We start from the raw sequence: 16,216 nt of genomic DNA on the forward strand, positions 1-16,216 counted from the left end.
TTTACCCCAATTCCTGCTGCATTCCCAGTTTTTCCCAATCCCACCCCAAAGATTTGGGATTTTCCTGCTCCTTTCCCACTTTTTCCCATTCCCATCCCAAGGATTTGGGATTTTCCTGCTCCTTTCCCACTTTTTCAAGCTCTTTTCCCACTTTTCCACCCCAATTCCAAACTCCCGGGAATGCCTCGATCCCAGGAACTCCCTCTGGAATTTGGGAATTCCAAAATTTGGGAATCTCAGAATCCCCAGAATTCCGGGATCCCAGAACTGCCGGGAACGCCCCGATCCCGGGAACACCCTCAGGAATGTGGGAATCTCAGAATCCCCAAAGTTCCAGGATCCCGGAACTCCTGGGATGTCTCGATACCAGGAACTTGGGAATTTGGGATCCCAGAACTCCTGGGAATGCCCTGAACCTGGGAAGAGCCTCTGGAATTTGGGAATTCCAAAATTTGGGAATCTCAGAACCCCCAGAATTCCGGGATCCCAGAACTCCTGGGAACTCTCTCTGCAATTTGGGCATTTCAGATCTCAGAAAATTCAGGAATTTGGGAATCCCAGAACCCCCAGAATTCCGGGATCCCAGAAGTCCTGGAAATGCCCGCAGGCCTGGGAACACCCTCTGGAATTTGGGAATCTCAGAACCCCCAGAATTCCGGGATCCCAGAACTGCCGGGAACGCCCCAAGCCCAGGAACACCCTCTGGAATTTGGGAATTCCAAAATTTGGGAATCTCAGAACCCCCAGAATTCTGGGATCCCAGAACTCCTGGGAACTGTCTCTGCAATTTGGGAATTTGGGAATCCCAGAACCCCCAGAAATTTGGGAATCTCAGAACCCCCAGAATTCCAGGATCCCAGAACTCCTGGGATGTCTCGATACCAGGAACTCGGGAATTTGGGATCCCAGAACTCCTGGGAATGCCCAGAACCTGGGAAGAGCCTCTGGAATTTGGGAATTCCGAAATTTGGGAATCTCAGAACCCCCAGAATTCCGGGATCCCAGAACTGCCGGGAATGCCCCGATCCCAGGAACACCCTCAGGAATTTGGGAATTTGGGAATCCCAGAATCCCCAGAATTCCAGGATCCCAGAACTCCTGGGAATGCCCCAACCCTGGGAACTACCTCTGGAATGTGGGGATTTAGGAATTTGGGATCTCAGAACTCCAGGGAATGCCCCGATCCCGGGAACACCCTCTGGAATTTGGGAATTTGGGAATCCCAGAATCCCCAGAAATTTGGGAATCTCAGAATCCCCAGAATTCCGGGATCCCAGAACTCCCGGGAATGCCCTGATCCCGGGAATGCCCTCTGGAATTTGGGAATTCAGAATCCTCAAAATTCCAGGATCCCGGAACTCCTGGGATGTCTCGATACCCGGAACTCGGGAATTTGGGATCCCAGAACTCCTGGGAATGCCCTGAACCTGGGAAGAGCCTCTGGAATTTGGGAATTCCAAAATTTGGGAATCTCAGAACCCCCAGAATTCCGGGATCCCAGAACTCCTGGGAACTCTCTCTGCAATTTGGGCATTTCAGATCTCAGAAAATTCAGGAATTTGGGATCCCAGAACCCCCAGAATTCCGGGATCCCAGAACTCCCAGGAATGCCCCAATCCCGGGAACACCCTCAGGAATGTGGGAATTCGGGAATCCCAGAACCCCCAGAAATTTGGGAATCTCAGAACCCCCAGAATTCCGGGATCCCAGAACTCCTGGGAACTCTCTGTGCAATTTGGGCATTTCAGATCTCAGAAAATTCAGGAATTTCGGATCCCAGAACCCCCAGAATTCCGGGATCCCAGAACTCCCGGGAACGCCCCGATCCCGGGAACACCCTCAGGAATGTGGGAATTTGGGGATTTTGGGAATTTTGGGACTCTCACCGTGCTCCGCCCCGCACGTTCCCGCTTTGCCGTCGCCCTCCGGGCCCGGCTCCGGCAGCGCCCGGGCGAAATCGGCCTTGAGGCCGTTGGGGAGCGGCGAATCCCGGGAGGGGCTCCCGCACCCAATGCCCGCGGAGGCGCCCGCCCGGCGCGGCCGCGGGGCGGGAACGGGGCCGGATCCAACGGGAACGGCTCCAAATCCATCGGGAACGGGGCTGGATCCGACGGGAACGGGGCTGGATCCGACGGGAACGGGGCCGGATCCGACGGGAACGGGGCTGAGACCGATGGGAACGGCTCCAAATCCATCGGGAACGGGGCCGGATCCACCGGGAACGGGGCTGGATCCAACGGGAACGGGGCCGGATCCAACGGGAACCGCTCCAGATCTCACGGGAATGGGGCTGGATCCACTGGGAATGGCTCCAAATCCATCGGGAACGGGGCTGGATCCAACGGGAACGGCTCCAAATCCATCGGGAACGGGGCTGGATCCGACGGGAACGGGGCCGGATCCAACGGGAACGGGGCCGGATCCACCGGGAACGGGGCTGAGACTGACGGGAACGGGGCCGGATCCGACGGGAACGGGGCCGGATCCAACGGGAACGGCTCCAAATCCATCGGGAATGGCTCCAAATCCATCGGGAACGGGGCCGGGACCGACGGGAACGGGGCCGGATCCAACGGGAACGGGGCTGGGACCGACGGGAACGGCTCCAAATCCATCGGGAACGGGGCTGGATCCAATGGGAACGGTTCCAAATCCATCAGGAGCCAACCCGGATCTCACGGGAATGGGGCTGGATCCACCAGGAACGGCTCCAAATCCATCGGGAACGGGGCTGGATCCGATGGGAACGGCTCCAGATCCATCGGGAACGGCTCCAAATCCATCGGGAATGGATCCAGATCTGACAGGAACGGGGCTGGATCCAATGGGAACAGCTCCAAATCCATCAGGAACAATCCCAGATCCATCAGGAACAACGGGAACAGCTCCAGATCCATCCGGAACAGACCCAGATCCCACAGGAACGGCTCCAAATCCATCGGGAACAACCCCGGATCCATCAGGAACAGACCCAGATCCCACAGGAACGGCTCCAAATCCATCGGGAACAACCCCGGATCCATCAGGAACAACGGGAACAGCTCCAGATCCATCAGGAACAGCCCTGGATCCATCAGAAATTGTCCCAAATCCATCAGGAACGGCTCCAGATCCATGGGAAGCAGCTCCAGATCCATCAGGAACGGCGCTGGATCCAAAGGGAACAACCCTGGATCCGTCAGGAGCAATCCCAGATCTGTCTGGAATGAGCCTGGATCCATCAGGAACGGCTCCAGATCCATCAGGAATTGTCCCAGATCCATCAGGAATTGTCCCAGATCCTTCAGGAACAGCTCCAGATCCATCAGGAATTGTCCCAGATCCATCAGGAACAGCTCCAGATCCATCAGGAATTGTCCCAGATCCATCAGGAACAACCGAAGATCCATCAGGAACAATCCCAGATCCATCAGGAACAATCCCAGATCCATCAGGAACAACCCCAGATCCCTCAGGAACGATCCCAGATCCTTCAGGAATTGTCCCAGATCCATCAGGGACAGCTCCAGATCCATCAGGGACAGCTCCAGATCCATCGGGAACAGCTCCAGATCCATCAGGAACAGCTCCAGATCCATCAGGAACAACCCAAGATCCATCAGGAACAATCCCAGATCCATCAGGAACAATCCCAGATCCATCAGCAACGGCTCCAGATCCATCAGAAACTGTCCCAGATCCATCAGGAATTGTCCCAGATCCTTCAGGAACGATCCCAGATCCTTCAGGAGCAGTCTCCAATCCATGGGGAATGGCCCTGGATCCATCAGGAATTGTCCCAGATCCCTTGGGAGCATCTCCAGATCCCTTTGGAACGACCCCGGATCCCTCAGGAACGGCCCCAGAACCTTCTGGAACGGCCCCGGATCCATCAGGAATGAGCCCGGATCCCTTTGGAACGACCCTGGATCCATCAGGAACGACCCCGGATCCCTCAGGAACGACCCCGGAACCATCAGGAACGCCCCCGGATCCTTCCGGAACGTTCTCCACCCGCGTCACCACGAAGACCTTGCGGCCCCTGCCGGGGCTGGAGACGGAAATCCTGCGCTCGCCGTTGCCGAGGGAATTCCCGGAATTGCCGGAACATTCCACGACCTCCCTCGAGCCCTTCCCCTCCTCCTCCTCCTCCTCCTCCTCGGTGTCCGAGCTGGAATCCCCGGCCGGGGCGGCGCTGCCGTTCTCCTCCGGGCCGGGGGAGGCGCCCTCGGGAATTTCCTCGGGAATTTCCTCGGGAATCTCCTCGGGAATCTCCTGGGGGATGTCGGCCATGGAGGCCGAGTGCTGCAGCTGCTGCTGCTGCTGCTCCTCCCTCTCCTTGGCCAGCACGAAGTTGCGCTTGCAGCCGTTCTGGATCTCGGCCAGCAGCGCCTTCTGCGTCTCCAGGAAGCTCTTCACCTGCGGGAATGCGGGAGTGGCGGGAAATGCCAGGGAATGGCGGGAAAACCCTCGGGAATGGCGGGAAAATGCCCCGGGAATGGCGGGAAAATCCCCCGGGAATGGCGGGAAAATGCCCCGGGAATGGCAGGAAAATCCTTGGGAATGGCGGGAAAATCCTTGGGAAAATCCCCCTGGAATTCCCTCAGGAATGGTGGGAAAATCCCATGGGAATCCCCTCGGGAATGGCGGGAAAATCCCCTGGGAATGGCGGGAAAATGCCCCGGGAATGGCGGGAAAATCCCCCAGGAATTCCCTCAGGAATGGCGGGAAAATCCCCTGGGAATGGCAGGAAAATCCTTGGGAAAATCCCCAGGAATTCCCCCGGGAATGGCGGGAAAATCCTTGGGAATGGCGGGAAAATGCCCCGGGAAAATCCTTGGGAATGGCAGGAAAACCCCCTGGGAAGGACGGGAAAATCCCCCGGGAATTCCCTCAGGAATGGCGGGAAAATCCCCTGGGAATGACGGGAAAATCCCCCGGGAATTCCCTCGGGAATGGCAGGAAAATGCCCCGGGAATGGTGGGAAAATGCCCCAGGAATTCCCTCCGGAATGGCGGGAAATTCCCCCTGGGAATGGCGGGAAAATCCTTGGGAATGGCGGGAAAATCCTTGGGAAAATCCCCCTGGAATTCCCTCAGGAATGGCAGGAAAATCCCCTGGGAAATTCCCCTGAGAATGGCGGGAAAATCCCCCGGGAATTCCCTCGGGAATGGCGGGAAAATCCTGGGGAGTGGCGGGAAATTCCCCCAGGAATGGTGGGAAAATCCCTCGGAATTTCCTCAGGAATGGCGGGAAAATCCCATGGGAATTCCCTTGGGAATGGTGGGAAATTCCCCTGGGAATGGCGGGAAAATCCCCTGGGAAATTCCCCTGAGAATGGCGGGAAAATCCCCCCAGGAATGGCGGGAAAATCCCCCTGGGAATGGCAGGAAAATCCTGGGGAGTGGCGGGAAATTCCCCTGGGAATGGCGGGAAAATCCCTCGGAATTCCCTCAGGAATGGCGGGAAAATCCTTGGGAATAATGGGAAAATCCCCTGGGAATTCCCTTGGGAATGGTGGGAAATTCCCTTGGGAATGGTGGGAAAATCCCCCAGGAATTCCCTCAGGAATGGTGGGAAAATCCCCCTGGGAATGACGGGAAAATCCCATGGGAATTCCCTCGGGAATGGCGGGAAAATCCCCCCGGGAATGGCGGGAAAATCCCTGGGAATGGCGGAAAAATCCTTGGGAAAAATCCCTGAGAATGGCGGGGAAAATCCCCGGGAATGGTTGGGAAAATCCCATGGGAATGGCGGGAAAATCCCTCGTGAATGGTGGGAAAATCCCGGGAAATTCCCTCGGGAATGGCGGGAAAATCCTCAGGAATGGCGGGAGAGGGGTCGAGTCCGCCCACGGGGTGGGGGAATTGGAGCGCTGGCCCTTTAAGAGGGGATTTTGGGGTTGGAATTGGGGAATTTTAGGACTGGAATTGTGGGATTGGAATTGTGGAATTTTAGGACTGGAATTGTGGAATCTGGGGGAGGGGGGGGTTCCCCAAGGTCTTGGGGGGGTCTTGAATTTGTGATTCCAGTGGGGGAGGATTCATTAGATTTTTGCCAATTCCCAGGATTTCTGGGGCAATTCCCGGGATTTTGGGGCACTCACGGGCTCCTTCTTGGGCTCGGGGTCAAATCCCAAACCCCCAAAAGCCCCAAATCCCAAACCCCAAACCCCCAAACCCCAGACCCCAAACCCCAAACCCCATTTCCCGCTCCAGGAACGCCCCAGAACCGCGAGGATTTTTTTGCCAATTCCCAGAATTTTTGGGGCAATTCCATGGATTTTTGGACACCCCAGGACACTCATGGGCTCCTTCTTGGGCTCGAGGTCAAACCCAAATCCCCAAATCCCAAACCCCAAATCCCAAACCCCCAAACCCCATTTCCCGCTCCAGGAACGCCCCAGAACCGCGGGGATTTTTGGGGCAATTCCCGGATTTTCGGGGCAATTCCGGGATTTTGGGGCACTCACGGGCTCCTTCTTGGGCTCGGGGTCCCAAACCCCAAACCCCCAAAAGCCCCAAACTCCCAAAAACCCCAAATCCCAAATCCCAAATCCCAAACCCCCAAACCCCATTTCCCGCTCCAGGAACGCTCCAGAACCGCGGGGATTTTTCTGCCAATTCCCGGATTTTGGGGGCAATTCCCGGGATTTTGGGGCACTCACGGGCTCCTTCTTGGGCTCAGGGTCAAACCCAAACCCCCAAAAACCCCAAACCCCCAAAAACCCCAAACCCCCAAAAACCCCAAATCCCAAACCCCCAAACCCCATTTCCCGCTCCAGGAACGCCCCAGAACCGCGGGGATTTTTCTGCCAATTCCCGGGATTTTTGGGGAATTTTGTGAATTTTTTTGTGAATTCCATGATTTTTTGGGAATTCTGGGAATTCCAGACCACACTACCTCCTTGGGTTCATGCTCAAATCCCAAACCCCAACACTTCAAGCACCGTTTCCCGCTCCAGGAACGCCCCAGAACCGCAGGGATTTTTGGGCCAATTCCCGGATTTTCGGGGCAATTCCCGGGATTTTGGGGCACTCACGGGCTCCTTCTTGGGCTTGAGGTCAAACCCCAAACCCCCAAAAGCCCCAAACCCCAAACCCCAAATCCCAAATCCCAGACCCCAAACCCCCGACACTTCAAGCACCATTTCCCGCTCCAGGAACGCCCCAGAACCGCGGGGATTTTTGGGAATTCCAGGGAATTTTTTGGGAATTTTGTGAATTTTTTTGTGAATTCCATGATTTTTTTGGGAATTCTGGGATGCATCACTCCTCCTTGGGCTCATGCTCAAATGCCAAACCCCAACAACCCCAAACCCCATTTCCCGCTCCAGGAACGCCCCAGAACCGCGGGGATTTTTGGGAATTCCAGGGAATTTTTTGGGAATTTTGTGTATTTTTTGTGAATTCCATGATTTTTTGGGAATTCTGTGAATTCTGGGATGCATCACTCCTCCTTGAGTTCATCCTCAAACCCCAAACCCCAAACCCCATTTCCCGGCCCAGGAAGGCCCCAGAACCGCGGGGATTTTTTGGCCAATTCCCGGATTTTCGGGGCAATTCCCGGGATTTTGGGGCACTCACGGGCTCCTTCTTGGGCTCAGGGTCAAACCCAAAACCCCAAAAGCCCCAAATCCCAAATCCCAGACCCCAAACCCCAAACCCCATTTCCCGGCCCAGGAACGCCCCAGAACCGTGGGGATTTTTCTGCCAATTCCTGCGATTTTTGGGGCATTCCATGGATTTTTTGGACACCCCGGGACACTCACGGGCTCCTTCTTGGGCTCAAAGTCAAATCCCAGACCCCAAATCCCCAGACCCCAAACTCCCAAACCCCAAACCCCATTTCCCGCTCCAGGAACGCCCCAGAACCGCGGGGATTTTTGGGCCAATTCCCGGATTTTTGGGGCAATTCCCGGGATTTTGGGGCACTCACGGGCTCCTTCTTGGGCTCAGGGTCAAACCCAAACCCCCAAAAACCCCAAACCCCCAAAAACCCCAAATCCCAGACCCCAAACCCCAAACCCCATTTCCCAGCCCAGGAATGCCCCAGAACCGCGGGGATTTTTGGGGCAATTCCCGGATTTTCGGGGCAATTCCCGGGATTTTGGGGCACTCACGGGCTCCTTCTTGGGCTCGAGGTCAAACCCCAAACCCCCAAAAGCCCCAAACCCCCAAAAACCCCAAATCCGAAATCCCAGACCCCGACACCTCAAGCACCATTTCCTGCCCCAGGAACGCTCCAGAACCGCGGGGATTTTTGGGCCAATTCCCGGATTTTCGGGGCCATTCCCGGGATTTTGGGGCACTCACGGGCTCCTTCTTGGGCTCAGGGTCAAACCCCAAACCCCCAAAAACCCCAAACCCTCAAAAACCCCAAATCCCCAAAAACCCCAAATCCCAAATCCCAAACCCCAAAAACCTCAAGCACCGTTTCCTGCTCCAGGAACGCCCCAGAACTGTGGGGATTTTTCTGCCAATTCCTGCGATTTTTGGGGCATTCCATGGATTTTGGGGCACTCACAGGCTCCTTCTTGGGCTCGGGGTCAAACCCCAAACCCCCAAAAACCCCAAACCCCCAGACCCCCAGACCCCAAACTCCCAAACCCCAAACCCCAACAACCTCAAGTGCCATTTCCTGCTCCAGGAACGCCCCAGAACTGCGGGGATTTTTGGGGCAATTCCCGGATTTTCGGGGGCAATTCCTGGGATTTTGGGGCACTCACGGGCTCCTTCTTGGGCTCAAGGTCAAATCCCAAACCCCAGACCCCCAAACTCCCAAATCCCAGACCCCAAACCACCGACACCTCAAGCGCCATTTCCCGGCCCAGGAAGGCCCCAGAACCGCGGGGATTTTTTTTGCCAATTCCCGGGATTTTTGGGGAATTTTGTGAATTTTTTTGTGAATTCCATGATTTTTTGGGAATTCTGGGAATTCCAGACCACACTACCTCCTCCTTGAGTTCATCCTCAAACCCCAAACCCCAACACCTCAAGCACCATTTCCCAGCCCAGGAACGCCCCAGAACCGCGGGGATTTTTGGGCCAATTCCCGGATTTCTGGGGCAATTCCCGGGATTTTGGGGCACTCACGGGCTCCTTCTTGGGCTCGGGGTCAAACCCCAAACCCCCAAAAACCCCAAACCCCCAAAACCCCCAAAGCCCCAAAAACCCCAAATCCCAAACCCCAAACCCCAACACTTCAAACCCCATTTCCCAGCCCAGGAACGCCCCAGAACCGCGGGGATTTTTCTGTCAATTCCCAGAATTTTTTGGGAATTTTGTGTATTTTTTGTGAATTCCATGATTTTTTTGGGAATTCTGGGATGCATCAGTCCTCCTTGGGCTCATGCTCAAATCGCAATACCCAACACCTCAGGCGCTGTTTCCCGCTCCAGGAACGCCCCAGAACCGCGGGGATTTTCGGGCCAATTCCCGGATTTTCGGGGCCATTCCCGGGATTTTGGGGCACTCACGGGCTCCTTCTTGGGCTCGCGGTCGAGGTCGAGGCGCAGCAGGGAGCGGTTGACGCGCAGCGCCAGCGACAGCGCCATCAGCCCCCCGGTCTTGATGTCGTTCTCGCGCAGGTCCAGGCGCAGCAGCCGCGGGCTCTCGGCCACAAACTCGGCCACGGCCACGGCGCCTGCACGGGGACGGAATTGGGGTGAGAGCCGGGAATGTGGGGGAAAAAATATGGGAAAATCCTGGGGATTTGGGGGGAAAAATCTGGGAAATTCAGGGGAAAAAATCTGGGAATTTGGGGGGACAATCCTGGGAAATTGGGGGAGAATCACGGGAAATCACGGGGATTTGGGGGAAAAAATCTGGGTAATTGGGGGAAAAATCTGGGAATTTGGGGGGAAAATCTGGGGATTTGGGGGGAGATATTTTGGAAATTTGGGGAAAAAAATCTGGGAATTTGGGGGTAGAAATTTAGGAATTTGGGGGAAAATCTGGGAATTTGGGGGGAAAAATCTGGGAAATTGGGGGGAGAAATTTCGGAAATTTGGGGGAAAAATCTGGGAATTTGGGGGAAAAAATCTGGGTATTTGGGGGGAAAATCCTGGGATTTTGGGGAAAAATCTGGGAAATTGGGGGAAAATCTGGAATTTGGGGTAAAATCCTGGGATTTGGGGGAAAAATCTGGGAAATTGGGGGGAAAAATCTGGGAAATTGGGGGAAAAAATATGGGAAATTGGGGGGAAAAATATGGGAATTTGGGGGGAAAAATTTGGGAAATTGGGGGGAAAATCCTGGGGATTTGGGGGGAAAATCATAGGAAATCATGGGTATTTTGGGGGAAAATCCTGGGAATTTGGGGAAAAATCTGGGAAATTGGGGAAAAAATCTGGGGATTTGGGGGAAAAAATCTGGGAAATTCGGGGGAGAAATCTGGCAAATTCAGGGAAAATCCTGGGGATTTGGGGGAAAATCCTGGGAATAAATGTGGGAAACTGGGGGAGAAATTTTGGAAATTTGGGAAAACATCTAGGAATTTGGGGGAAAAAATCTAGGAATTTGGGGGGAAAATCCTGGGGATTTGGGGGGAATTCGGGGGAAAACAATCTGGGAATTTGGGGGGAAAATCACGGGAAATCATGGGGATTTGGGGGAAAAAAAGCTATCCCGGTTTCCCGAGCCCATCCCGGTTTCCCGCTATCCCGGTTTCCCAACTTTCCCACCCCAATTTCCCACTATCCCAGTTTCCCGAGCCCAACCGGGTTCCCGCTATCCCGGTTTCCCGCTATCCCGGTTTCCCAACTTTCCCATCCCGGTTTCCTGAGCCCATCCTGGATTCCCGAGCCCACCCGGTTTCCTGCTATCCCGGTTTCCCGAGCCCATCCCAGTTTCCTGCTATCCCGGTTCCCGAGCCCACCCTGGTTCCCAACTTTCCCATCCCAATTCCCGCTATCCCGGTTTCCCGAGTTTCCCGCTATCCCGGTTTCCCGAGCCCATCCCGGTTTCCCGCTATCCCGGTTTCCCGAGTTTCCCGCTATCCCGGTTTCCTGAGCCCATCCCGGTTTCCCGCTATCCCGCTTTCCCAACTTTCCCATCCCGGTTTCCTGAGCCCATCCTGGATTCCCGAGCCCACCCCAATTTCCCGCTATCCCGGTTTCCCGCTATCCCAGTTTCCCGCTAACCCGCTCTCCTGGTTTCCCGCTATCCCGGTTTCCCAGCCCGTCCCAGCCGTGGCACCTTCGCAGGTGAGCCGGGTGCAGGCCAGCCCCAGGCGCAGCACCGGAGCCCACCCCAATTTCCCGCTATCCCGGTTTCCCGAGTTCCACTATCCTTTTCCCGCTATCCCGGTTTCCCGGTTTCCCAGCCCCGGCACCTTCGCAGGTGAGCCGGGTGCAGGCCAGCCCCAGGCGCAGCACCGAGCCCACCCCGGTTTCCCGTTTCCCATCCCCATTTCCCGGTTCCCGGTTTCCCGGTTTCCCGGTTGGCACCTTCGCAGGTGAGCCGGGTGCAGGCCAGCCCCAGGCGCAGCACCGAGCCCATCCCTATTTCCCGAGCCATCCCGGTTCCTCCCGGTTTCCCGTGGCACCTTCGCAGGTGAGCCGGGTGCAGGCCAGCCCCAGGCGCAGCACCGGAGCCCATCCCTGTTTCCCGAGCCCATCCCGGTTTCCCGGTTTCCCGGGTTGGCACCTTCGCAGGTGAGCCGGGTGCAGGCCAGCCCCAGGCGCAGCACCGAGCGGTTCCCGATCAGGCCGCTCTTCAGGTTCCGCACGCCCTCGTTGCCCACGGCGTTGTGGCCCATTCAGCGCTCCCGGTGGCGGTGCGGCCAGCGCAGGGAAACACCGAGGGATGTCCTGGAATACAGGGAAATCCGGGAAATCCGGGAATCCGGAAAATCCAGTGAAAATCCAGGGAATTGGGAAATCCGGAGGAAATCCAGGAAATCCGTGTGATACGGAATCCTGGGAAAATCCAGGGAAACACCTGGGATGGGCCATGGGAATCCCAGGAAAATCCCTGGGAAAATCCATGGGAAAATCCAGGGAAAATCCAGGGGAAATCCAGGGGAAAATCCCGGGGAAATCCAGGGAAAATCCATGGGAAAATCCATGGGAAAATCCATGGGAAAATCCAGGGAAAATCCCTGGGAATATCCATGGGAAAATCCATGGGAAAATCCATGGGAAAATCCAGGGAAAATTCATGGGAAAATCCATGGGAAATCCTGGAGTCCATGGGAAATCCGGGGAAATCCAGGGAAAATCCCATGGGAATTATATTTCCAGGGAAAAACCCATGGGAAAATCCATGGGAAATCCATGGGAAAATCCCAGGAAAATCCAGGGGAAATCCAGGGGAAATCCATGGGAAATCCAGGGGAAATCCGGGGGAAATCCAGGGAAAATCCAGGGAAAATCCAGGGAAAATCCATGGGAAAATCCAGGGGAAATCCAGGGAAAATCCAGGGAAAATCCAGGGAAAATCCGGGGGAAATCCAGGGAAAATCCATGGGAAAATACATGGGAAAATCTGGGGGAAATCCATAGGAAAATCCAGGGAAAACCCATGGGAAAATCCCGGGAAAATCCATAGAAAACCCATGGAAAACCAATGGAAAACCAATAAAAATCAAGGGAAAACCAAGGAAAATCCATGGAAATCAGTGGAAAATCAATAGAAACCCATAAAAATCCATGGAAAACAAATGGAAAATTCATAGAAAACCCATGGAAAACCAACAGAAAATCCATAGAAAACCCATGGAAAAACCAATGGAAAACCAATAAAAACAAAGGGAAAACCCAAGGAAAATCCACAGAAACCCATGGAAAATCCATGGAAATCAGTGGAAAATCAATGGAAACCCATAAAAACCCATAGAAAACCCATGGAAAACCAATAAAAATCAAGGGAAAACCCAAGGAAAATCCACGGAAAACCCAATGGAAACCAAAGAAAATCGATGGAAATCAGCAGAAAATCAATGGAAACCCATAAAAATCCATAGAAAACCCAACCAATGGAAAATCCATAGAAAACCCATGGAAAATGAATGGAAAATCCATGGAAAACCAACAGAAAATCCATAGAAAACCCATAGAAAACCATGGAAAACCAATGGAAAACCCATAGAAAACCAATGGAAAACCAATAAAAATCAATGGAAAACCCAAGGAAAATCCATGGAAATTAGTGGAAAATCAATGGAAACCCATGAAAATCCATAGAAAATCCATGGAAAATGAATGGAAAATCCATGGAAAACCAACAGAAAATCCATAGAAAATCCATAGAAAACCCATGGAAAACCAACGGAAAACCCATGGAAAACCAACGGAAAATTCATAGAAAACCAATGGAAAACCAATAAAAATCAAAAGAAAACCCAAGGAAAATCCACAGAAAACCAGTGGAAAACCAATGGAAAATCCATAGAAAACCCATGGAAAACCAATGGAAAACCAATAAAAATCAAGGGAAAACCAACGGAAAACCCATGGAAAACGAATGGAAAATCCATAGAAAACCCATGGAAAACCAATGGAAAATCCATAGAAAACCCACCCAATGGAAAATCCATAGAAAACCCATGGAAAACCAATGGAAAATCCATAGAAAACCCATGGAAAACCAACGGAAAACCAATAAAAATCAAGGGAAAACCCATAGAAAACCCATGGAAAACCAATGGAAAATCCATAGGAAACCCATGGAAAACCAACGGAAAACCAATAAAAATCAAGGGAAAACCCAAGGAAAATCCACAGAAAATCCACGGAAAACCCGATGGAAATCAGTGGAAAATCAATGGAAACCAATAAAAATCAATGGAAAAAAAATCAGTGAAACCCAATGGAAAACCAATGAAATCCATGGAAAACCCACAGGAAACGCCAGAAATCCCCAAATGAACACCAAGAAAGTGAAGATTTTTCCTGGAATCCTGGGAATTCCGGGAATTTTGGGACTCTGGGAACGCTCACCAGGGTCATGCCCAGGTAGGCCATGCCGGCGTGGCTCAGCTGGTTGTTCCACAGCACCAACGTCACCAAACCCCGGCGCTGCTCCCGCAGCCCCTCGCAGATGTAGGCCAGGCCTGGGAAATGGGAAAAATGGGAAAAAATACGGGAAATTGGGAGTTAGATCGGGCCTGGAAACGGGAAAAAACGGGGAAAAAAACGGGGAAAAAAACGGGAAAAAAAACGGGAAAAAACGGGGAAAAAAACGGAAATTGGGAGTTAGGTCAGACCTGGAAACGGGGAAAAAACGGGGAAAAAACGGGGAAAAAATGGGGAAAAAATGGGGAAAAAATGGGGAAAAATGGGAAATTGGGAGTTAGATTGGGTCTGGATAATCCTGGGGTTAGGCCAGGCCTGGGAATGGGAAAAATGGGAAAAACGGGAAAAACGGGAAATAATTGAGAGTTAGATCAGGCTTGGATAATCCTGGGGTTAGGCCAGGCCTGGGAACGGAAAAACGGGAAAAAAACGGGAAATTGGGAGTTAGATTGGCCTGGAAACGGGAAAAACGGGAAAAAAATGGGAAATTGGGAGTTAGATCGGGTCTGGAAACGGGGAAAAAACGGGGAAAAAAACGGGGAAAAAAAAGGGGAAATTGGGAGTTAGGTCAGGCCTGGAAATGGGGAAAAAACGGGGAAAAAACGGGGAAAAAACGGGGAAAAAATGGGGAAAAAATGGGAAATTGGGAGTTAGATTGGGCCTGGATAATCCTGGGGTTAGGCCAGGCCTGGGAACGGGAAAATGGGAAAAAACGGGAAAAACGGGAAATAATTGGGAGTTAGGTCAGGTCTGGATAATCCTGGGGTTAGGCCAGGGCTGGAAACGGGGAAAACGGGAAAAAAACGGGAAATTGGGAGTTAAATCGGGTCTGGAAAACGGGGAAAAAACGGGAAAAAAATGGGAAATTGGGAGTTAGATCGGGTCTGGAAACGGGGAAAAAACGGGGAAAATTGGGGAAAAAAACGGGAAAAAAACGGGAAAAAAACGGGAAATTGGGAGTTAGGCCAGGCCTGGAAAGGGGGAAAAACGGGGAAAAATTGGGGAAAAAATGGGAAAAAATGGGGAAAAAACGGGAAATTGGGAGTTAGACTGGGTCTGGATAATCCTGGGGTTAGGCCAGGCCTGGGAACGGAAAAACGGGAAAAACGGGAAAAACGGGAAATAATTGAGAGTTAGATCGGGTCTGGATAATCCTGGGGTTAGGCCAGGCCTGGGAACAGGGAAAAACGGGGAAAAAATGGGAAATTGGGAGTTAGATCGGGCCTGGAAATGGGGAAAAAAAGGGGGAAAAAAAGGGGAAAAAAACCGGGAAAAAAACGGGAAATTGGGAGTTAGGTCAGGCCTGGAAACGGGGAAAAAACGGGGAAAAATTGGGGAAAAAATGGGAAAAAAATGGGGAAAAAAATGGGAAATTGGGAGTTAGACTGGGTCTGGATAATCCTGGGGTTAGGCCAGGCCTGGAAATGGGAAAAGCGGGGAAAAAAATGGGAAATTGGGAGTTAGACTGGGTCTGGAAATGGGGAAAAACGGGAAATAAAGGGAAATTGGGAGTTAGATCGGGCCTGGATAATCCTGGGCTAGGCCAGGCCTGGAAATGGGGAAAAAATGGGAAATAATTGGGAGTTAGGCCAGGCCTGGAAACGGGGAAAAACGGGAAAAAACGGGAAATTGGGAGTTAGATCGGGTCTGGATAATCCTGGGGTTAGGCCAGGCCTGGGAAAGTGGGAATAGCTGGGAAATCATGGGAAACGGGGATTTAGGGCAGGCCTGGAAAATCAGCAATGAGAGATTCCCAAACCCATTCCCACCATTCCAAACCCATCCCCACATTCCCAAGCCCCAGAATTCCCGTTATTCCCACCCGAGTCCATGAGGTGGTTGTTGCCCATTCCCACACCCCAGAATTCCCAGAATTCCCGTTTTTCCCACATTTCCCATCGGAATCCATGAGGTGGTTGTTGCCCATTCCCAACCCCCAGAATTCCCGTTTTTCCCGTTTTTCCCACATTTCCCACCGGAATCCATCAGGTGGTTGTTGCGCAGGTCCAGCCCCATTCCCAGACCCCAGAATTCCCGTTTTTCCCGTTATTCCCACCGGAATCCATCAGGTGGTTGTTGCCCATTCCCAGACCCCAGAATTCCCGTTTTTCCCGTTATTCCCACCGGAATCCATCAGGTGGTTGTTGCGCAGGTCCAGCCCCATTCCCAGACCCCAGAATTCCCAAAATTCCATTTTTCCCTGGAATTCCCACCGGAGTC

The 16,216-nt window shown here is 53.1% G+C and overlaps 1 protein-coding gene across 1 annotated transcript in view; it reads right to left on the minus strand.

Moving 5' to 3' along the window:
• Window positions 1-16,216, minus strand: part of PPP1R37 (protein phosphatase 1 regulatory subunit 37) — a gene marked incomplete at its 5' end in the record, with an annotated part of 31,056 nt that overhangs the window by 2,600 nt on the left and 12,240 nt on the right. Inside the window, 4 exon segments of the mRNA XM_064701064.1 lie at window positions 1,887-4,398; window positions 9,458-9,624; window positions 11,628-11,745; window positions 13,907-14,034. Of these exon segments, the coding sequence (XP_064557134.1) occupies window positions 1,887-4,398; window positions 9,458-9,624; window positions 11,628-11,745; window positions 13,907-14,034 (2,925 nt within the window).

The sequence above is a fragment of the Zonotrichia leucophrys genome, unplaced genomic scaffold, assembly GCF_028769735.1.
Source record: "Zonotrichia leucophrys gambelii isolate GWCS_2022_RI unplaced genomic scaffold, RI_Zleu_2.0 Scaffold_319_59616, whole genome shotgun sequence".
Taxonomy (NCBI): Eukaryota; Metazoa; Chordata; class Aves; order Passeriformes; family Passerellidae; genus Zonotrichia; species Zonotrichia leucophrys.